Source organism: Dama dama, chromosome 33 (assembly GCF_033118175.1).
Source record: "Dama dama isolate Ldn47 chromosome 33, ASM3311817v1, whole genome shotgun sequence".
NCBI classification, from domain to species: domain Eukaryota; kingdom Metazoa; phylum Chordata; class Mammalia; order Artiodactyla; family Cervidae; genus Dama; species Dama dama.
In genome coordinates, this window is record NC_083713.1 from 44,633,281 (window position 1) to 44,655,103 (window position 21,823).

Here is a 21,823-nt window from a genome sequence, read left to right on the forward strand (position 1 = left end):
ATAGGAAGCTCCTGCACTTGCTTCCTTCTATTGGCACACCATATCTACACGTGCACATGGAGCAACTCCCTCTGAAAGAAATCTAGAAACTGGCTGAAAGATTCATATGCATCAGATCAACAAGAAAATACCCACAACAAAATGGTTGGAGAGGCTGAGACACACTCTTGCCATAAACCCTATCCCAGCACAGTGACATGCAGTCAGGAGGGAACTTCCAACTCTCACTTCTTCTTGAAGAGGGAAAGGTTTGCAAACCAACTATATTCCAATAAAAAAAAAAAAACAATACAAAATACAAATATATATATAAATAAATATATATAACTATATTTATATTTAAATAAAATTATATTTATTTTAAATTATTTAATTTTATTTATTTATTATTTATTTAAATTATTTTAAATAAAATTATATTTAAATAAAAATAAATATAAATAAAAAATATATATATACAAATATATATAAAGATTATATATAAACACACATATATACATACAGACAATGGAATACTACTCAGCAATATGAAAGAATAAATTTTTGCCATTTGTAAAAACATAAACAGACCTAGAGGGTTATGCCTAGTGAACTAAGTCATACAGAGAAAGCCAGATACCATGTGTGTTTTCACTTATATGTGGAATCAAAAATTAAAATGATTGAATATCACTAAACACAAACAGACTCATAGATACAGAGAACAAACATGTTTACAACAGGAAAGGAGAGGAGGAAGGGGCTAGATAGGGGAAGGGGATTAAGAGGTGCAAATTACTAGGTCTAAAATAAGATATAATATGCAGCACTGGGAATATAACAATATTGTATAACTTTATATGAAGTATAGTCTATAAAACCATCATTCACTATGCTGTATACCTGAGACTAATATACTATTGTAATTAACTCTACTTGAGTTTAAAAAGACAGACACACAAATCAATGGAACAGGATACAGAGTCCAAAAATAAGTCCATAGATATATACATGGTCAACGACTTTTCAACAAAGTAGTCAAGATACACAACTTGGAAAAAATAATCTCTTCAATAAATGGTGTTGGGAAAACTGGACAGTCAATATGCCAAAGAATGATATTGGATTCTTATATTATACCATACACAAAATCAACTTACAATGGATTAAAGATTTGAATATAAGAACTGAAATCATATAACTACAAAAAGAAAACAGAGGTAAATTTTGTGTTGTCCGTCCTAGCAACGACTTTTTTGAATTTGACACAAAAGCAAAATTAAACATGCAGGGTGATGGCAAACTAAAACACTTCTACTCAACAAAGGAAACCATCAACAAAATGCAAAGGCAACATACGAAATGGGAGAAATATCTGCAAGTTTTACATCTGACAATGATTAATCTACAAGAAACTCAGAAAACTCAATACCAAAAAAAAAAAAAAATCTGATTTAAAACATAGACAGAGGATTTGAATAGATATTTTCCCAAGTAAGACATACAAATGACCAACAGGTGTACGGAAAGAGCTCAGCGTCACTAATTATTCTGGAATGCAAATCAAAACCATAATGAGATATTACTTTGTACTTGCAAGAATAGCTATTATCAAAAAGATAAGTGATAACAAGTGCTGGTTAGGATATGGAAGAATGGAAACCCTGTGCACCATTGTTGGAGACGTAAAATAACACAGCCAGTGTGAAAAACTGTATAGAGGCTACACAAAATATTTAAAATAGAAATACCACATGATCTAGCAATCTCACTTCTGGATATGTAGCCAAAGGAAACAAAACTACTCTCTCAAAGAGATTTCTGTTCCCCCATGTTCATTGCAGTATTATTTATAATAGTCACAACATGTAAACTACTATTGACTGATGCAATAATAGATTAAAATGTTGTGATGGAATATTCCTCAGCCATAAAAAGGAAGGAATTCTGCCATTTGCAACCTGGATGGACATTTATAGTTTTATGCTAAATGAAATGTAAGAGATAAACATTGTATGATCTCACTTAGTTCAGTTCAGTTCAGTTCAGTTCAGTGATTCAGTAGTGTCCTACTCTCTGCGACCCCATGGACTGCAGCATGCCAGGCTTCCCTGTGGAGTATTAAAAACTAAATTCATAAAAAGTGAACAAATTGATGGCGACCAGAGGCAGGGAGTGGGTGGAGAAATGGGTGAAGGTACTCAAGAAGTACAAAATCCAGTTATAAGACAATTAAGTTCTAGGGTGTAATATATAGCATGTTGACTATAGTTAACAATAGTGTACTATATATTTGATTTTTTCTAAGTTTAGATCTTAAAAATTCTAATAACAAAAAAAACTTGCCTCTAAGGTGACAGATATTAATTAAACTTATATAGTAATCATTTAACCATATATATGTATGTATGTATAATTATGTTATTAAAAAACAAATATGTCAATTATATCTCAATAAAACCAGAAAAAGTAATTTCATTTTCTTTTCTGTATTGTCTTTTGAAACTCATGGTCCCTTCTGTCCCCTCTCAGTCTTCCTGCATCAATTGTCCACTTATGTTTAGATTTTTCTAGCAGAAAGTTGATTGTCCATATTGCATTATCTTGGTTCTCTTACCAAGATGTTTTGGAGTCCCTCAGATAGAGTTGAGTTCCCAGGGGGGCCTATAGATTATTCACTCAGTTCTCTAATGAGAACTGGAAACAAGATGGTGTGGCTTATCTCTAACAGCACTTTCTTTTGGTCAAATGAATTTATGTGTTTTTAGAAAGCATTTTCAACTTGGCTATTCCAGAAATTGCTCTGCAACCATGAAATTTTCTACAAAATGAAACAACTCACAGAGAACTCAGGTCTTCTGTAAGATGCCTTACTTGGCAGAAAACTTAGGATCCACTTAAATGGTTCATTTTAGCTCCCATTTTCTGTTTCATGTGACTATGACACTTTGTTTCCCTGAAGACATGAGAAAAGACCAAAAATCAAATTTACCATTGCCCTCCTTCCCACTCAGTACGAACCAATTTGCCTAAGAGACCCTGGAAGTCAGTAGAACCTTAAGATGAAAGTTGTTACTTGAGACTCACTAGAATTTGTTAGACAGATAACTAGCACAGCCAAGAGTGCCGGAGCTAAGTTAAAATTCATAGGAGTTTTCCTTGGGCGCTCAAGACAGCATGCTTTCCCTATCTCAGGAAATCACAAAGATGGAAGTAGGTTATAATTCATTAGATTCATTAGATTTAAGTCAACAAATTATGAAAAATCCTGTAAGGAATAAACAGGAAAACATCTGTGTCATCCTACTTCTTGTCTCAAATTATACCCCATCATCTTGCATTATGTCTTACAGATCATTTTTAACATGTGTTTATTTTATAAATAAAAAATTATTCAAAATAACATTGTAATCAGAATGGTAGCATATTCCCTCCCCAAGTTGTTCCTCAGAAGACAGATGACTTTTTCTATTTGATTAACCTCACTTCTATTAATGGCTTAACAATATGTTTCATAATCATCTTCATTTAAAACAGAAAGTCATAAGACTTGGAAACCAAATTGGCAAATAAGAACTTGAAATCCTGAGCTAGGAAAAAAATAAAACAAATAACTGGCACAGCCAAGAAAATTTTTGTTCATTATCTGATTTAGTTGACATGCTAGCAATGAAAACTGTATTATGTAAGGCTTGTAGCATTTACATCTGTGTTATGGTTCCTCGTATAACTCTATTTTTTAATTGAAGGATAATTGCTTTACAGAATTTTGTTGTTTTCTGTCAAACACCAGCATGAATCAGCCATAGGTAAACATATATCCCCTCCCTCTTGAACCTCCCTCCCCATCCCACCCCTCTAGGTTGTTACAGAGCCCCTGTTTGAGTTCTCTGGATCATAACAGCAAATTCCCACTGGCTATCTATTTTACACATGGTAATGTAAGTTTCCATGTTACATGGAAACTTGAAAGTTTCCAAGTTCCATACATCTCTCTCTCTCTTCCCCCTCCCCTCACCCACATCCATAAGTCTGTTCTCCATGTCTGTTTCTCCATTGCTGCCCTGCAAATAAATTCATTGGTACCATCCTTTTAGATTCCATATGTATATATGTTAGTATACAATAATTATCTTTCTCCTTCTGACTTACTTCACTCTGTAAAATAGGCTCTAGGTTCATTCACCTCATTGGAACCGACTCAAATGCATTCCTTTTTATGGCTGAGTAATATTCCATTATGTGTATGTACCACGGCTTCTTTATCCATCCATCTGTCAATGGACATCTAGGTTGTTTCCATGTTCTAGTTATTGTACACGGTGCTGCAATGCACATTGGGATACATGTGTCTGTTTCAATTTTGGTTTCCTCAGGGTATATGCCTAGGATTGCGATTGCTGGGTCAGATAGTGAGTGGCTTTATTCCTAGTCTTTTAAGGAATCTTCATAGTCTTTCATAGTGGTTGTAATAATTTACATTCACATCAACAGGGCAAGAGAGATCCCTTTTCTCCACACTCTCTCCATCATTGATTGATTATAGACTTTTTGATGATGGCCATTCGGACTGGTGTGAGGTGAAATCTCATTGTAGTTTTGATTTGCATTTCTCTAATAATAATGAGCGACGTTGAGCATCTTTCCATGTGTTTGTTAGCCATCTTTATGTCTTCTTTGGAGAAATGTCTGTTTAGGTCTTTTTCCCAGTTTTTGATTGGGTTGTTTGTTCTTCTGGTATTGAGTTGTATGAGCTGCTTGTATATTTTGGAATTTAATCCTTTGTCAGCTGTTTCCTTTGCTATTATTTTCTCCCATTCTGAGGGTTGTCTTTTCATTTGGCTTATAATTTCCTTTGCTGTGCAAAAGCTTTTAAGTTTAATTAGTTTCCACTTGTTTATTTTTGTTTTTACTTTCATTACTCTAGGAAGTGGGTCATTGAGAATCTTGCTTTGATTTATGTCATCAAGTATTTGACCTATGTTTTCCTCTAAGAGTTCTATAGTTCTTGGTCTTGAATTTAGGTCTTTAATCCATTTTTAATTGTGGGTAACTGCTAATAATCTGAGGAGTGATGCCCATGTGTTTCACACACCTGGCCAATGTTAGAAATTGTGTGTTTATAAAATATCACTTATGGACCACTGCAATAGACCATACAACATTCATCAAGCTCTGCTGACTTATAGTCCCTGTGTGTTTATATACGTGTGTGCATCAGTTGCTCAGTTGTGTCTGACTCTTTGCGACCCCATGGACTGTAGCCCGCCAGGCTCCCCTGTTCATGGCATTCTCCAGGCAAGAATACTGGAATGGGTTGCCATTCCCTTCTCCAAGGGATCTTCTCCACCCAGGGATCGAACCAATCTCATGCATTTTTGGTCAATTCTTTACCATCTGAGCCACCAGGGAAACCTGGATCTCTGCAATGCCACAAACAAAAAGGTTCTCATCTCTTAAAATGAAATAACAGTCAGATTTAGTCCTCATCCTGCATCTTCTGGTTAGGTTTAAACAGCTAAAGTTTTGTGCCTTCAGAATCATAAGGTCTTTACTTCTACTCTGACAGATCTACAGTCAATCTTGTTGCAAATCAGTCTTCCTCATACATTTCATTCTCCCTCTGTAAATTTTCAGCTGGAGAAGAGGTTTGACTTAACAAGTGATGCATCATTTTCTACTCTGAGTAATTTGACTTCCTCATGGTCTAATGCTATCAAATCTCCTTGGCTGCTATTACAATCACTCTATGCCAAATGTGTTTTCTTAGTGTTGATGTTACAGCTTATGAATTTCAATTTTAGGTTATATACTGGAATAAGACTCAAGATTAAAATTAGTTTTGTATATACTATTTTCCTTGAGATAAAATTAAACTATAACAATCTAGCATGAAAGTAAAAATGTTTTATTGACTCAGTTATAGACCTAACCTTGAGGCTTAACCTCAAGAATTGACATAAAAATCACTTATTACATATATTGGTGCTGTGATAAATGTGCAAAGGGAACTATTTTAAAGCCAGATTTCCTTAGGAATTTAGAGTCTAAAACATTTTAAAAAGACTCTAAAGACATATAAATACTTAGAAAATAATATACATAGGTATAAAATTGTATGTAAATTTATGCACAGAAATACTTTTTGGTTAAAATTTTGTTGAATAAAGAATCTTTTATATGTACTTATGTGTGAATATATGTATGATTAGAAAGATATACAAAGATGGACTGTCACTGTCTTTAAAGTATAGAATAAATTTCAGTCAATATGCCTTTACTTAATATATTTAAGTAAAATTTTTCAGACACTGCAACACAATATCTTATCTTTAAGACATTTTGACTTTTTGAAAAATATTTTGTTCATTACAAGGATGCAGTGTTTTATGAAAGAAATGTTGTGCTTGAAATAGTTAGTGGCCTGAATCTACCAGTCCAATTTTTTCCAAGACTGTGATTAAAACAGAACTTCCCTGGTGATTAAAACAAGAACACCTTTTATAAATATATGTATGTATATATATGTATATACATAAATATAAAGAGAGAGAGGGGGAGATTGTAATACCCAAGGAAGATTGAGGAAAGGAATACAAAAAAAGAACATGTTTTCTTTTTTGAAATTGTTTTAAGGGCTTAATATGGATGTTTATATATTTCTTAATTTTTTCTGCTTCAGATAAAGGAAGTAGCTATTCTGTAAGTTAGAAAAGCAAATTAACTAAAATTAATTAATTGACTGGAAGAGTAGTGATAAGGAAACAGACTGTCTAAGAAAAGAAAAGATGTTTGACTTCTAAAAGCTAATCCAGCAACTCGCTGACACCATGGCCTTAAAATTTTAAGCCACATTACTAGCCAAGACTATTTTCTTGTTGCAATATAAAACTTAGGATAAGTCAAAGAAAATTTTAAGTATCAGTGGGAAAGGTAATGGCATGTGCCTTGAACATGTCTTCCTTTTAAATATTTCTCTAGAAATAAGATGTGAAAATATATCAGTACAATACAGTGGGGAAAAGATGGTATCTTTAATAACTAGTTCAGAAGCAATTAATATTCATATGAGGTGTGTGAAAATATCTTGACCCGCTACCTCATGCCATTTATGAAAAGTAAATACAAAATGGTTTTCAGGTGTAAATGTAAAAAGCAAATCAATGAAACATTTAGAGAAAAACAGGGACCATCTTTTGAAACTTACAGTAAACAAAGGTATCTTATATAGGATATAAACACACCAACAATGACCAAAAATAGATCAATTTTACTGTTAAAATTACTTCTGCTTATCAATAAAGACCACTAAGTATGAAAAGGCAACTTCACAGTGTCAGAAAAAATTTATACCATGTACATTCAACAAAGACGCATATAAAATTTTGTAAGAAACTCAAAATCATAAAAAGCAACTAAAAAAATGCAAAAGAAACCTGAAACAGACAAACTTAAAAAGGAGTAGATTCAACTATTTAATAAACATATAAAAAGCTGCTCAGTTCACCAGTTATCAAAAAAATAAAAGCTAAAACCTCAAACAACATCAGTAAACAGGTTCCAGAATGGCCCAAATGATAAAAACAGAAAATAAGTATTAACAAGGATATAGAAAAACTCAAACTCTCAAGCAATGCTTAGCTGGCAGCTTCCTCTAAAACTGAACAAGATCATAATATATGATCCAGAGTTCCACTCCACTTAACAGAAATACATTTGCAGGTTTTCCAAAAAACACACTGAACTGTTCATAGCAGCACTGTTCACAATAGCCCTAAATCAGAAATTATTCAAATGTTCATCCAAATAAATGAATGAATGGCATATTTGTCAAATGAAATACTACACAACAATGCGAATAAATGAACTATAAGCTTCTTTCAATATTATGAATGAAATTCAAATGATACGGAGAAAAATTTAGACTCGAATATATTTATTAGTAAGGAAATAGACAATATTAGATTAATATTACAATCTTAGATAAAGGGCTAGCTTTTTGTTGTGAGATATATCTTGTTAATAAAAGCCTTGATAAAATATTTAAATGTTAATATGCAAAATAGCATATTCAAAGAAATAAATGATGATACTTTGGCCTCATGACACAATCTATGCTTAGGATTTGAAGTTTAAAGTTCAACCTTTCCTTCATGAGACTAAATCCAAAGTTTGAATTTCAGGCCCAATTTACCATTTGAAAATTTCTTTCAGTGCAATTAGAAATAACAGAAACCACCCAGCTAGAACTAGAGACAACAGTTCAGCAGAAAACGTAAGGAGGTTGAAGCATTCTTCTGTCCTGCATCCCTCAGAGGCCCAAACCAAATGCTCATTAAGCTCTGTGACCTACGTGCTCGGCCTGCCACAGATTCTGGAATCAAATGTAGGGAGATCTTTAAAGAGTCCTATCCAGGAATTCCGCAGTTTGAGAATAGCAGTCCTGTAGTTCTTGATATTTCTCTAGGCCAGCATTATTTGATTTTACAGTTTGTTCTTCTTTACATTAATAGACAACCTGTTTTTATAAGCAGCTCTTGCCTTCTGCTTGTAAAACAATCCTCCCCTAGTAGCCCAGTTCCCTCTCTTTGGCTGTGCTTTGTGTGATCTGTCCAGGAGCGTCCTGCTTGATGTGCTGCCTCCCATCTCGGCATTTTCTGAACAAATGATCCACTCTCCTCCTTTCCATTTTCCCGAGGCCCACAGTCTGTGTGGCTCTGACTCGATTTGCTCAGAGCTGATAGCCAGTGTTTCCCTGGATAATGAACTACTGCCTATTCCCAAACTTGACTGAAACTCTGATTTGCCTGCAAGCCAGGATATTCACCTGTTCCTCCTCACCAGACCTCTGTGTCCCTGCATGGACTTCTACCAATGCTAGTTTCCAACTTTTTCAACTGTCTCACCTCATCTGAGAAGGTATCCTAAGGCAGCTGAAAGTCTTTGATAAGCATTATACATTGACCTTCTAGAATCCCTCATACTTCTGATTTTTGAGAGGAATGACAAGCCCTTGGATCTTTCTCAAGTCTGGGTCACAACCATCTCAACAAGACCTTTCTGAAAACTCCAGCAAGAAGGTGACAGAAATGAAGAACACAGTACATTTATTTTTGACTCAGTCACACTGAGGATGCAACAGGACAAGAAACACCCTGGAATTCTCCATCCTTGACAATGTTTTCCAAATCCTGACCCGCTTGGGCTTGCATCAAGGTATTGAGATGAAAATAAAAGATAAGAAAAGCTGAGAAAAGCAAAAGAAAATGTTAGAAACAGAAAGAGGAGTATGAGATAGAAGGAAGAACATGTCAGAGCAGTTTTTCACTGCTGCTTCTCATTCAGCTGCTACTTTGAAGTCACCTGGTAGAAGACATTACTGCTATAACCACTTTCTCCACCATTCTCTTATTCTGGCTTTGCCGTGGTTAATCAGTCACTGTGTATCCACTCATCTTAGCTTTTAAAAAAAAAATATGAAGAGCCAGGTTTTGGCTGTCCTAGACATTGACTTACTCTCAAATCTTACCACATGACTTTGGAAATTATCATGAACCGTGTTGGTTTCCTCATTTAAAAATGGCTTACTTGAATTAGATCAGGAGTTCTCTATAATTAGGGGAATAAGATTTCATTTATTTACTAAAGTCATAAGGTTCACGAGAATAATTAGGGTGTGTCCATGGCTTAGTCAGAAGGAAATGAGGGACAAACGATTGACTGCTAGAACCATGGTGAAGACTCTGGATTCCAGAGTTGGATAGATATTTGAATTCTACTTTCCCATTTATTCACCATGTGATATCAGACACAGATTCAAGCAGCCTCAGTTTCCTCACCTATGAAATGCAGATAATATTAGGGTTGACTGCATTAGGATATTACTCAGAACATAAAAGGCCCTCAATAAATATTTACCACCACAAATATTTACTTTGAGATCTACTGGTCTAACTAGAAAAGTCCCAGAATAATAGAAAGAACAGTGATGCAAAAGTAAATCAAGACACAGTTTCAGATCCTAGTTTGGCTTCTTGGTTACTGTGGTACCTTGGATGAGTAACTTAACCTGACACTTCCTTTTCTAGGAAATGTGTTTAAAATAGAAATGTCTAAGGTATCTTCCAATTCTACACACTACACTTAACCTTACCTGTTATGTTGGGAAAAGTCTTTAAATACTTGTGGGGCTCAGTAGTGGCTGAATCTTACCATATGTAGTTCAGCATCAAGACTTATCATAAGAGCTCCAGGATCCTATGTTATAATAAACGTATTTTACAAATAAAGAATTCTGTTTAAAAATGTTATTTACCATGCTATTTTAAAGTTTATAATTATCATGCTTTTCTTTCTGTCAGGTTTACTAAATAATTTTGTTTAAAGTAACAAAAGAAGTATTTTTTTTATTAAATGTGTACTGAATAAACTTTTAAACTGTATAATAAAAAGGTATAAAAAGGCAGATAAAACAATATTAAAAGCATCAGTACAGTAAAGTTGCATGTATTTCACTATATATTTTTTACCTTCCCATCTTTATTTTGAATTTGTACTTTCTTCTCATTCATTTTTGCATGAAATAATTAATAAACCATGTAGAGAAGAAATTTTCATTATGTATGTATGTGTAGGTACATACTTGGGTGTGCACAAGATATATTAGAGATATATTATCTTTTATAGAGATAAGGAAATATATTCCTAACTGAATGTAGAATTCCAGAGAAGAGCAAGGAGAGATAAGAAAGCCTTCCTAAGTGAACAATGCAAAGAAATGGAGGAAAACAATAGAATGGGAAAGGCCAGAGATCTCTTCAAGAAATTGGAGATACCAAGGGAACATTTCATGCAAAGATGGACACAATAAAGGACAAAAATGGCAAGGACCAAACAGAACAGAAGAGATTAGGAAGAGGTAGCAAGAATACACAGAAGAACAATACAAAAAAGGTCTTAATAACTGCAATAACTTCAACAGTGTGGTCACTCACCTGGAGCCAGACATCCTGGAGTGTGAAGTCCAGTGGGCCTCTGGAAGCATCACTACAAACAAACCTAGTGGAGGTGATGGAATTTGAGCTAAGCTAGTTCAAATTCTAAAAAATGATGTTTTGTTGCACTCAATATGCCAGCAAATTTGGAAAACTCAGCAGTGTCCACAGAACAGGAAAAGGTCAGTTTTCACTCCAATCCCAAAGAAGGGCAATGACAAAGAGAGTTCAAACTACTGCACAATTGTGCTTATTTCACATGCTAGCAAGATTATGCTCAACATTCTTCAAGCTAGGCTTCAATAGTCTATGAACTGAGAACTTCCAGATGTATAAGCAGAATTTAGAAAAGGCAGAGGAAAATTAGATCACCTTGCCAATATCCATTGGATCATGTAAAAAGCAAGGGAATTCTAGAAAAACATCTAGCTCTGTTTCATTGATTATGCTAAAGACTTTGACTGTGTGGATCACAACAAACTGTGGAAAATCCTTAAAGAGATGGGAATACCAGTCCATCTTACCTGTTTCCTGAGAAGCCTACATGCAGGATAAGAAGCAACAGTTAGAACCAGACAAGACTGGCTCAAAATTGGGAAAGGAGTACCTTAAGGCTGTATATTGTCATCCTGCTTACTTAATTTATATGCAGAGTACATCATGTGAAATCCTGGGCTGGATGACTCAAGCTGGAATCAAGATTGTTGTGAGAAACATCAACAACCTCAGATATGCAGATGACACCACTTTAATCACAGAAAGGGAAGAGGGACCAAAGTCACTTTTGATGAGGGTAAAAGAGGAAAGTGAAAAAAGCTGGCTTAAAACTCAACATTCAAAAAATGAAGATCATAGCATGTGATCCCATCACTTCATGGCAAACAGATGGGAGAAAAGTCAACACAATGACAGATTTTATTTTCTTGGGCTCAAAAATCACCGTGGATGGTGACTGCGGCCACAAAATTAAAAGACTCTTGCTCCTTGGAAGAAAAACTATGAAAAACCTAGGCAGCATATTAAAAAGAACACACATCACTTTGCCAACGAAGGTCCATATGGTCCACATGGTCAAACCTATGGTTTTTTTTTTTTTTTCAGTATTCATATATGGATGTGAGTTGGACCATAAAGAAGGCTGAGCATCAAAGAACTGGTGCCTTCCAACTGTGATGTTGGAGAAGACTCTTGAGAGTCCCTTGGTCAGCAAAGAGATCAGAGCAGTCAGTCCTTAAGAAAATCAACTCTGAAAATTCATTGGAAAAGCTGAAGCTGAAGCTCCAATACTTTGGCCACCTGATATGAAGAACCAACTCATTGGAAAAGACCCTGATGGTAGGAAAGATTGAGGGCAAGAGGAGAAGAGGGTGACAGAGGATGAGATGATTGGATGCATCCCTGACTCAAAGGACATGAGTTTGAGCAAACACTGGGAGATGGTGAAGGACATGAAAGCCTGACGTGCTATAGTTCATGGGTCACAAAGAACCAGACACAACTTAGTGACTGAACAACAACAACAATAGAGATATAAATAGGTGCTCTTATCTACATACACACACACACACACAAACATAATTTTTAGGCTCTGCTGCTGCTAAGTCGCTTCAGTCGTGTCCGACTCTGTGCGACCCCATAGACGGCAGCCCACAAGGCTCCCCTGTCCCTGGGATTCTCCAGGCAAAAACACTGGAGTGGGTTGCCATTTCCTTCTCCAATGCACGAAAGTGAAAAGTGAAAGTAAAGTCACTCAGTCGTAGGCTCTAAGATTTTCTAAAAAGATAATCTGTAAAGAAAGAGATATTACACACAACCACTAAGAAAATACATCTACTTAGTATTAATTTTAATTCTGAAAGTTCTCTATCACTTTCTACTGTATTTGAAGAATAGCCATTGGATTTCAGAGGTTCCAGCACTTACTGAGATCACATAGTCAAAGCACCCATATCAATGTATATTTTCTTTATTCTCTCAATCTTCCTTTCTCCCCTCCCTTCACTTTTTCTCTATGTAATGCTGTATATATTTGTTTTCTACTGATGGACAAGAAGCAACCAAAACCTTAGTATTTTAAAACAACACACATCTTTTATCTCACCACTTCCATAGGTCAGAAGTCAAGGCACAACAGCTTTGGGAAGGTCCTCTGCTCAGGCTTCCATAGGTCCTCATTTGAGAGCTCAACTAGGTAAGAATGTGCATCTAGCCATTAGCTAGTAGAAGAATGCATTTCACTGTGGCTGTTGGAAGACACCCTCATGCCCAGCAGTTCCCACAGCTCCCAGCTGTGCGGCCCTCTCCACAGACAGGTCACAATTTTTCTGTTTGTTTCTTCAAATCCAGCAGAAGAATCTCTGGCTCCATTCTGCTAATACAGAATCTTACACAACATAAACAAAACTATAGGAGGAACATTCCCATACCTGGCAATATAATACAATCTAATGAAGGGAATGACCTTTGGCACAAGGATTTGATTCATTGGGAACCAACTTAGGGTGTGTCTACTACACTGTGTGATAGTAATTTGCTAAGAACTCTTTTCCAAAGATCACTAGTAACCCACATTGCTGACCTTCAGCCGTAAAACAGAGTACAATGAGATTTTTATTTAAATCACAAGCAATGCTTTTAACTTCAAAAAAGAAACTAATGCTAATATGTTGACCCCACTTGAACTTTATCTCCACAGGGTCATTTAAATATTTACATCTACTGTTTTCACAAGTTTGATTGACAAGCACTTTATAAAATATTGATGCTGTCAAAAAACAGCATGGATCTCATGAGAATATCACTTTTTTGCTTAAAAATTATACCAAAAAGTCATTCTCTGTAATGACAATGAAGATATACTTCCACTTTTCCTTTTCTTCTAAAAGCCAAGATGAATATTATTTTAGTACAGTATTAGTATTTGCAGAAATTTGTGAAAGTGGAGAGCATAAAGAATTCAGAGTGCAGAGTGTAAAAATGAGATTTATTAGTATAGTTTTCAAATTTCCCTAATCTTTCCATAAAACAAATAACAAAAATAGGGAAAAGAAAAAAAATCTATAAACATTTGAAAAGAATCTAGTGACAAAACATTCCTATTCCTGCATTCAACTTCTGAGAGTACAAGTTGGTGGTGTCAAACCATCACTGATAGCATGATCTGTGCAGGACAAAGATATTTAATAGTATAGAGAAAGGGACTCCAGTGGTAGTAAGTGCTCAGAAACTATAAGTTACCCCTCAAAAAAAAAAAAAAAAAAACCACATGCAAAAGAAAGAACTCTCTATCTGGAACCCTTCAGTTCAGTTCAGTTCAGCTCAGTCTCTCAGTCGTGTCCGACTCTTTGTGACCCCAATAATCGCAGCACACCAGGCCTCCCTTGTCCATCACAAACTCCTGGAGTTTACGCAAACTCATGTCCATCAAGTCGGTGATGCCATCCAGTCATCTCATCCTGTCATCCCCTTCTCCTCTTGCCCCCAATCCCTCCCAGCATCAGAGTCTTTTCCAATCAGTCAATCTTCGCATGAGGTGGACAAAGTACTGGAGTTTCAGCTTCAACATCAGTCCTTCCATTGAACACCCAGGACTTATCTCCTTTAGGATGGACTGGTTGGATCTCCTTGCAGTCCAAGGGACTCTCAAGAGTCTTCTCTAACACCACACTTCAAAAACATCAATTCTTCAGAGCTCAGCCTTCTTCACAGTCCAACTCTCACATCCATACATGACCATTGGAAAAACCATAGCCTTGACCAGACGGAGCTTTGATGGCAAAGTAATGTCTCTGCTTTTTAATATGCTATCTAGGTTGGTCATAACTTTCCTTCCAAGGAGTGAGCGTCTTTTAATTTCATGGTTGCAATCACCATCTGCACTGATTTTGGAGCCCCAAAATATAAAGTCTGACACTGTTTCCACTGTTTCCCCATCTATTTGCCATGAAGTGATGGGACCAAATATCATGATCTTAGTTTTCTGAATGTTGAGCTTTAAGCCAACTTTTTCACTATCCTTTTTTTTTTTTTTTTTTTTTTTTTTTACTGTTTGGGGGTCAACATTTTATTTTATTTTTAATTAATTTATTTATTTTACTTTACAACATTATATTGGTTTTGCCATCTCTCCTCTTTCACTTTCATCAAGAGGCTTTTTAGTTTTTCTGCCATAAGGGTGCTGTTATTTGCATATCTAAGGTTATTGATATTTCTCCCAGCAATCTTGATTCCAGCTTGTGTTTCTTCCAGCCCAGCGTTTCTCATGATGTACTCTGCATATAAGTTAAATAAGCAGGGTGACAATATACAGCCTTGATGTACTCCTTTTCCTATTTGGAACCAGTCTGTTATTCCATGTCCAGTTCTAACTGTTGCTTTCTGACCTGCATATAGGTTTCTCAAGAGGCAGGTCAGGTGGTCTGCTATTCCCATCTCTTTCAGAATTTTCCAGTTTATTGTGATCCACACAGTCAAAGGCTTTGGCATAGTCAATAAAGCAGAAATAGATATTTTTCTGGAACTCTCTTGCTTTTTCTATGATCCAGCGGATGTTGGCAATTTGATCTCTGGTTCCTCTGCCTTTTCTAAAACCAGCTTGAACATCTGGGAGTTCATGGTTCACGTATTGCTGAAGCCTGGCTTGGAGAATTTTGAGCATTTTTAGTTTACTAGTGTGTGAGACGAGTGCAATTGTGCGGTTGTGTGAGCATTCTTTGGCATTGCCTTTCTTTGGGATTGGAATGAAAACTGACCTTTTCCAGACCTGTGGCCACTGCTGAGTTTTCCAAATTTGCTGGCATATTGAGTGCAGCACTTTCACAGCATTTCACTTTTAGGATTTGAAATAGCTCAACTGGAATTCCATCACCTCCACTAGCTTTGTTTTGGAACCCTTAGCCATCCATAATTAGGAATACTCCTGAAAGTTGGATAAAGATATACCGGCTCCAATTTGAGACTGAGTTCCATAAAAGGAAAATATCAGGAGGCACTAGTTAAGTTTGCCCATGAAGGAGTTTGGAATTATTGAACAAAAACTCTCTTATGGAAGAACAGAGATCTAAAGGGGTAAAAAACAAACAAACAAAAATTCTGTGAATATATGGAAAACTGACTGAGGAAAAAATCTTAGGAATAAAGGAGCAAGAAGTTTCAGATTCTGAGTAGCAGATGGGAGAAGGACCCCAGAAGGGTGTCCTTAAAACTGTGTATATGGTCACAGAAAGAAGATATATGTTTAATGCTTTATGATGGAAGAGGGCTATCAAGAAATAAAGTTACCCTGATCCACACACCATCACAGGAACATCCCTCCAAAGAACAGAAAACCCATATTAATAAATATGAATAACCAAAATATTATTATTATATATGTTTGAATCAAAATTTGAAAATTTGACATAACACATATAAGTAGACCTAAGAAAAACATAATTCATTAAATTCATAATTAAAAAGAAATTTCCTAAATATAATAAAATCTCTATTATTCCAATTCAAAAGTTAACAATTATTGGGAATACTCTGGTAGTATTACCAATGAAGTCTGCAATAATACAAGTTATGCTGCAATACCTAGCATCTTCAGTTGTGTTTCACATTAAATTGGAGATATTATTTAACCCAGCTGGGGTATGTATGTTTAACTCATAAGAATTTGGAAGACTACATGCAGAAGTTTGCAGACTACTACAAACCATAAGAGTGTTTATAAAGTGTCAAGATATAAAATTAACATTCCCAAACTATAGCAATAACCACTGTCAATACATAATTGAAAGGAAGGCTCTATTTACATTAAAATGATGATGATGATGATGTATTTAAGCGGAAACTTTCAAAAATGCCATAAAAGACATGAAGAAAAAATAAATGCTCATCAAAGAAATGAAAAATATATGGCCAAATGGAAATGTATACCATATTTGTAAATATGAAAATTAAACTTTATAAAGGTGTCAATTCTAGTTTTGTAAATCCAATCAAAGCCCCATCAAATACCATGATATTGTTCTTTGGAAGAAAGGCAAGTTGATTATAAAGCTCATAAAAAGAATAAATGAACAAAGTCAGCAAAGAAAATCATGAAAAAGTACTCAGTGAGAGAATTTTATACCTGATACTAAAACCTCACATGAACTCAAAAAAAAAAAAAAAGAAAAATCCCTTGATATATTTATATTGTCTAGCTCTGTTCATTGAGAAAGCCTGAAAGCAATATCAACTCACGAGCAAAGGATGCCTTCAGGGCCCAGACTGCGGTCTCTAAATATTGTTTCTCACTAAAAGGAGAGAGTGCTCTTAGGAGAAATGGCTGATGACAGGTCTTGGGTGGGAAATACAGAAAATGATCCCAGGGCACCAGATCTAAAGGTTACAAGAGCCAACTTGGTGGTACTGCACTGATCTAAGTTACCTGAGATTGAACATCAGACATGTAAAAACTGCAATGTATTGAAACGCTTGATAGAGTGAAACCTGTGAGTCAGAAATAATATTTTAACTGATTAAATATAATAAAAACTTGCTATAATACAACTTATCAATATTAGTTTGAAAATTGACCTTTTAAGAGAAAAATTAAAAAATATCCTAGCCAATTAAAATGAGTTATTTAGAGAAGAGCTATAGGTAATAAATGCAGATAAATGATAAAGTTAGAAAAATCGCCATTTTGCAAACTAAATAAATAATGGATATGAGTAATAATTGAGGATTTTAATAACTAGGAAAAAAGTTGGTGTGAATGTTTTATCAGAGGAATTAGGCTTTTACTACTTAACTATAAACATCACTAAAAGTGAAGCCTCCTAAGGTGATGAATTAAGAAGTACAGAGCACAGTCTACATCATGTCATAACTGAATCTGAATTCAGTTATTTCTCCATATATTACTACAATTTTATAAGAAATACAGGGGCTGCCAGGACAAGGTAAATGATATCTCAAGGAAATAATCAGCCAAAGTCAGGGTGTAGGACATTCTACAAGATAAAAGACTCAACTTCTCCAACTAAACTGTGGCATGGAGGAAAAAAAGGTTCTTAGAGCGGAAAACACTTAAGAGATATAAAAAATCAAAAGCAATATGGTATCTTGCTTGGATCCATATTCAAACCAACTGTAAAAAGACATTTTAAAGACAGGAAATCTTCAACACAAATTAGGTAGCAAATAGCATTAGGAAATTATTGTTAATTTTGTTAGCTGTAATAATGCTGGTTTTATTACAAAAATAAGTGCCTTTTTCTCACTAGAGATGGATATTCATATATAATAGGGTGAGTTAATGTAATGCTTGGGAGTCACGATGATGGCGGCCACCAGCCTGTGGTGAGCTAGCGGATTCTGTGCTCCTCTCGCAGAGCCCCTCGCGCTTCCTGCAGACCCAGTGGCTGGTAACCGGGCGCGTGAGGAAGCACGGTGGCCCGAGCTCCCGAGGAAGGCCGTAGTCGCGGAGGGAGCGGCGCGGCCGGGGGCCAGGACTCGGGGAGAGGCCGCTCTGCAGGGCGAATGTGACAAGCCCCCACCCCCACCGCCTTCCTCCCGAGTGCGCGAGGAGCGCGGGCGACCCCGGGGCCCCGCCAGGCCACAGACCCCGCCCCGCGGCCAGCACCCGGAGCAGGCCCGGCAGCGGAGCTGCGCGACGGCACCATGCTGGTCACCCTGAAGACCCTCCAGCCCCAGACCTTCAAGATCGACATCGACCCCGACGAGACGCTGAGAGCACTGAAAGAGAAGATTGAATCCGAAAAGGGTAAAGATGCCTTTCCTGTAGCAGGTCAGAAGTTAATTTATGCAGGCAAAATCCTCAATGATGATACTGCTCTAAAAGAATATAAAATTGATGAGAAGAACTTCGTGGGAGTTATGGTGACAAAACCCAAAGCAGTGACAACACCAGCACCAGCTACAACTCAGCAATCAAATTCTGCCACCACTACCACAGTTAGTTCCTCCACAGCACCAGCTGTGACTCGGGCCCCAGCCCCTGCCCCCACTTTGGCTCCCACTCCCACACCTGCATCTGTCACTCCAGCATCAACCATAGCATCTTCTGAACCTGCACCTGCTGGTGCAACGAGACAAGAGAAGCCTGCAGAGAGGCCGGTAGAAACACCAGTGGCCACTACCCCAACATCCACTGACAGTACATCAGGTGATTCTTCTCGGTCAAACCTTTTTGAAGATGCAACAAGTGCACTTGTGACAGGTCAGTCTTACGAGAATATGGTAACTGAGATCGTGTCAATGGGCTATGAACGAGAGCAAGTAACTGCAGCCCTGAGAGCCAGTTTCAACAACCCTGACAGAGCCGTGGAGTATCTCTTAATGGGAATTCCTGGAGATAGAGGAAGCCAGGCTGTGGTTGACCCCCCTGCAGCAGCTAGTACTGGGGCTCCTCAGTCTTCAGGGGCCGCAGCAACTACGACAGCAACAACTACAACCACAAGTTCTGGAGGACACCCTCTTGAATTTTTACGGAATCAGCCTCAGTCTCAACAGATGAGACAAATTAATCAACAGAATCCTTCCCTGCTTCCAGCATTGCTACAACAGATAGGTCGAGAAAATCCTCAGTTACTTCAGCAAATTAGCCAGCATCAGGAGCATTTTATTCAGATGTTAAATGAACCGGTTCAGGAAGCTGGTGGTCAAGGAGAAGGGGGCGGAGGTGGCAGTGGCGGCATCGCAGAAGCTGGAAGTGGCCACATGAACTACATTCAAGTAACGCCTCAGGAGAAAGAAGCTATAGAAAGATTAAAGGCAGTAGGATTTCCTGAAGGACTTGTGATACAAGCATATTTTGCTTGTGAGAAGAATGAGAACTTGGCTGCCAATTTTCTTCTACAGCAAAACTTTGATGAAGATTGAAAGGGACTTTTTTTTTTTTATCTCACACGTCACACCAGTGCATTACACTAACTTTGTTCACTGGATTGTCTGGGATGACTTGGGCTCATATCCACAATACTTGGTATAAGGTAGTAGATTGTCGGGGGTGGGGGGGAGGGACCTAGGATATCGGGCAGGGATATATACAGTGCATGTCTGCTTCGGTCAGCAGATGCCACAGATCCACACAGTGTGTAAAATACAACCAAAAATCAGTTTCTGCAGGTCTTTATTTCTTCTATAAAACAGTAGGTAACTTTTCCTAGGTTTCACTCTTTTTAGTGTACTAGATCCAGAAATTTAGTGTAATGCCCTGCTTTGTATTTCTTTGACTTAACATTGGCTTCAGAAAGAATCTTTGCTACCTAGAATCTACAGTCCCTATTTTATGGCAACACTGGATAATGGCTTTGTGAAATTGGAAAAAAAAAAATGGGAGTGACTGTAAATGGAAATGCCAAATTATTGATGGTTATTGTTGCTGCTTCAAATAAGTATAAAATTAATGTGTAAGAAAGCCCATTCTTTCATGATACGTACTTGGCGTTGAAGGGGGGAGATGGGGAACGTTTTCTTAAGATGAAAATAATTAACTGCTATTTTAAATTTCTTGATCATTGAATGTGAGACCCTTCTAACATGATTTGCGAAGCTGTACAAGTCTAGGCAGAGTTATTTTTCTGTTTACATTTTTTTTTTTTTGGTTTATTTTGGGAGGTAAATTGGTAGCTGCCTAATTACTGTTTACTTCATTGTTATATTGCAGTAAAAAGTTATAAAAACCACGGTTGCATGTTTGCTTTTGATGTATCCCTTTGTGGAGTTAGCACTTTGGGGCCAATGAAGAAATGCAGCATTCACTCTCCCTGTCTTCCCCTTCCCTCAGCAGAAATGTGTTTGTCAGCAAGTCGTGAATTCCAACTGCTGCCTTTTTAAAAACCCACAGAATGCTGATTCAGTTCAAGATTAATGCAAATGTCTCAAAACTGGGTTTCTGATATTTGTAAATGTTTTTTCCTTATTAGATAAGAATGTATGACCATTAAAGTCATTAGGATTATTTTGCTTTTGAAAAGAGAAGGTGGACAGAACTACAATCCAGCATCTATTATTGCATTGGAAAGACTGACGAAATCTTTTGGAAGGGTTGGGAGATGCGGCTGGAATAGTACTTTGGAAAATATACAATCAAGATATCTCATAGCATATTAAAAGAAAAATCTTAATAGCAGTGTTGGCTTTTATTTGGATTTTTTTCATCTCAGCTTTTTTCTTTGGAATCTCCTTTGTTGGCATTGTTATTTGATCATGAAGAGGGGGCAGGTGTCTACTTGTTTTTTTTTTCCCCGAGCTCTGTTTTCCTGAATATTAAAAAGACTAAAGAAATAATTTTTTTTTCTACATACTGAGTTAAGAAGATGAATTTGCACAGATTTCATCCTGCATAATCTCTTAATAATCCTTAGCACAGTTTGGTGATGACTTTTAAGCTTTTACATCATGCACTCGTAACCTATCTCTTATGAAAATAAACAAAATTATGATTTTTTTCCCATGTTAATCATGTAGTTTAATCTTCATGTGTTTATTCCATAAACACAACAAGACCTTTGGACTTTGTATTACCTGTATGTTTTATAATGGATTGTGCAAAAATGTCTCAGAATAAAATGAGGATTTGTAAATATGTTCATCTTTCAAGGCAGAGCAATGAGTTGGGAAGTGGGATGGCATTTCTGGTGAGATAATGGAGTATTCATTTATTTAGACGATATTTTATCTGCTACTTAATTGCTTAGAGCATAGTGAAAACTAGAAAAGGAGAGAAAAAAGCAACCAGCAGCCACCTCTTCTTTTCTCTGGAAAATGACAGCAGGAGGTGATCGATCACATGGAGCTTCTGTCCTTGGACAGCAAAACTACAAATAGTGGGATTAATAATTACCAGAAGACAA

General features: G+C 36.6%; 1 protein-coding gene across 1 annotated transcript; it reads left to right on the forward strand.

Moving 5' to 3' along the window:
* The first annotated feature begins 18,430 nt into the window (after positions 1-18,430).
* Positions 18,431-21,099, forward strand: LOC133050868 (UV excision repair protein RAD23 homolog B-like). The gene has a single exon (XM_061135155.1). It carries the CDS (start codon positions 18,627-18,629, stop codon positions 19,845-19,847), a length of 1,221 nt encoding a protein of 406 aa, XP_060991138.1. The 5' UTR covers positions 18,431-18,626; the 3' UTR covers positions 19,848-21,099.
* The last annotated feature ends 724 nt before the right edge of the window (positions 21,100-21,823 follow it).

Excerpts from the sequence above, each read along its gene's own strand:
- LOC133050868 (XM_061135155.1), top strand. The coding sequence starts at position 18,627 with ATGCTGGTCACCCTGAAGACCCTCCAGCCCCAGACCTTCAAGATCGAC.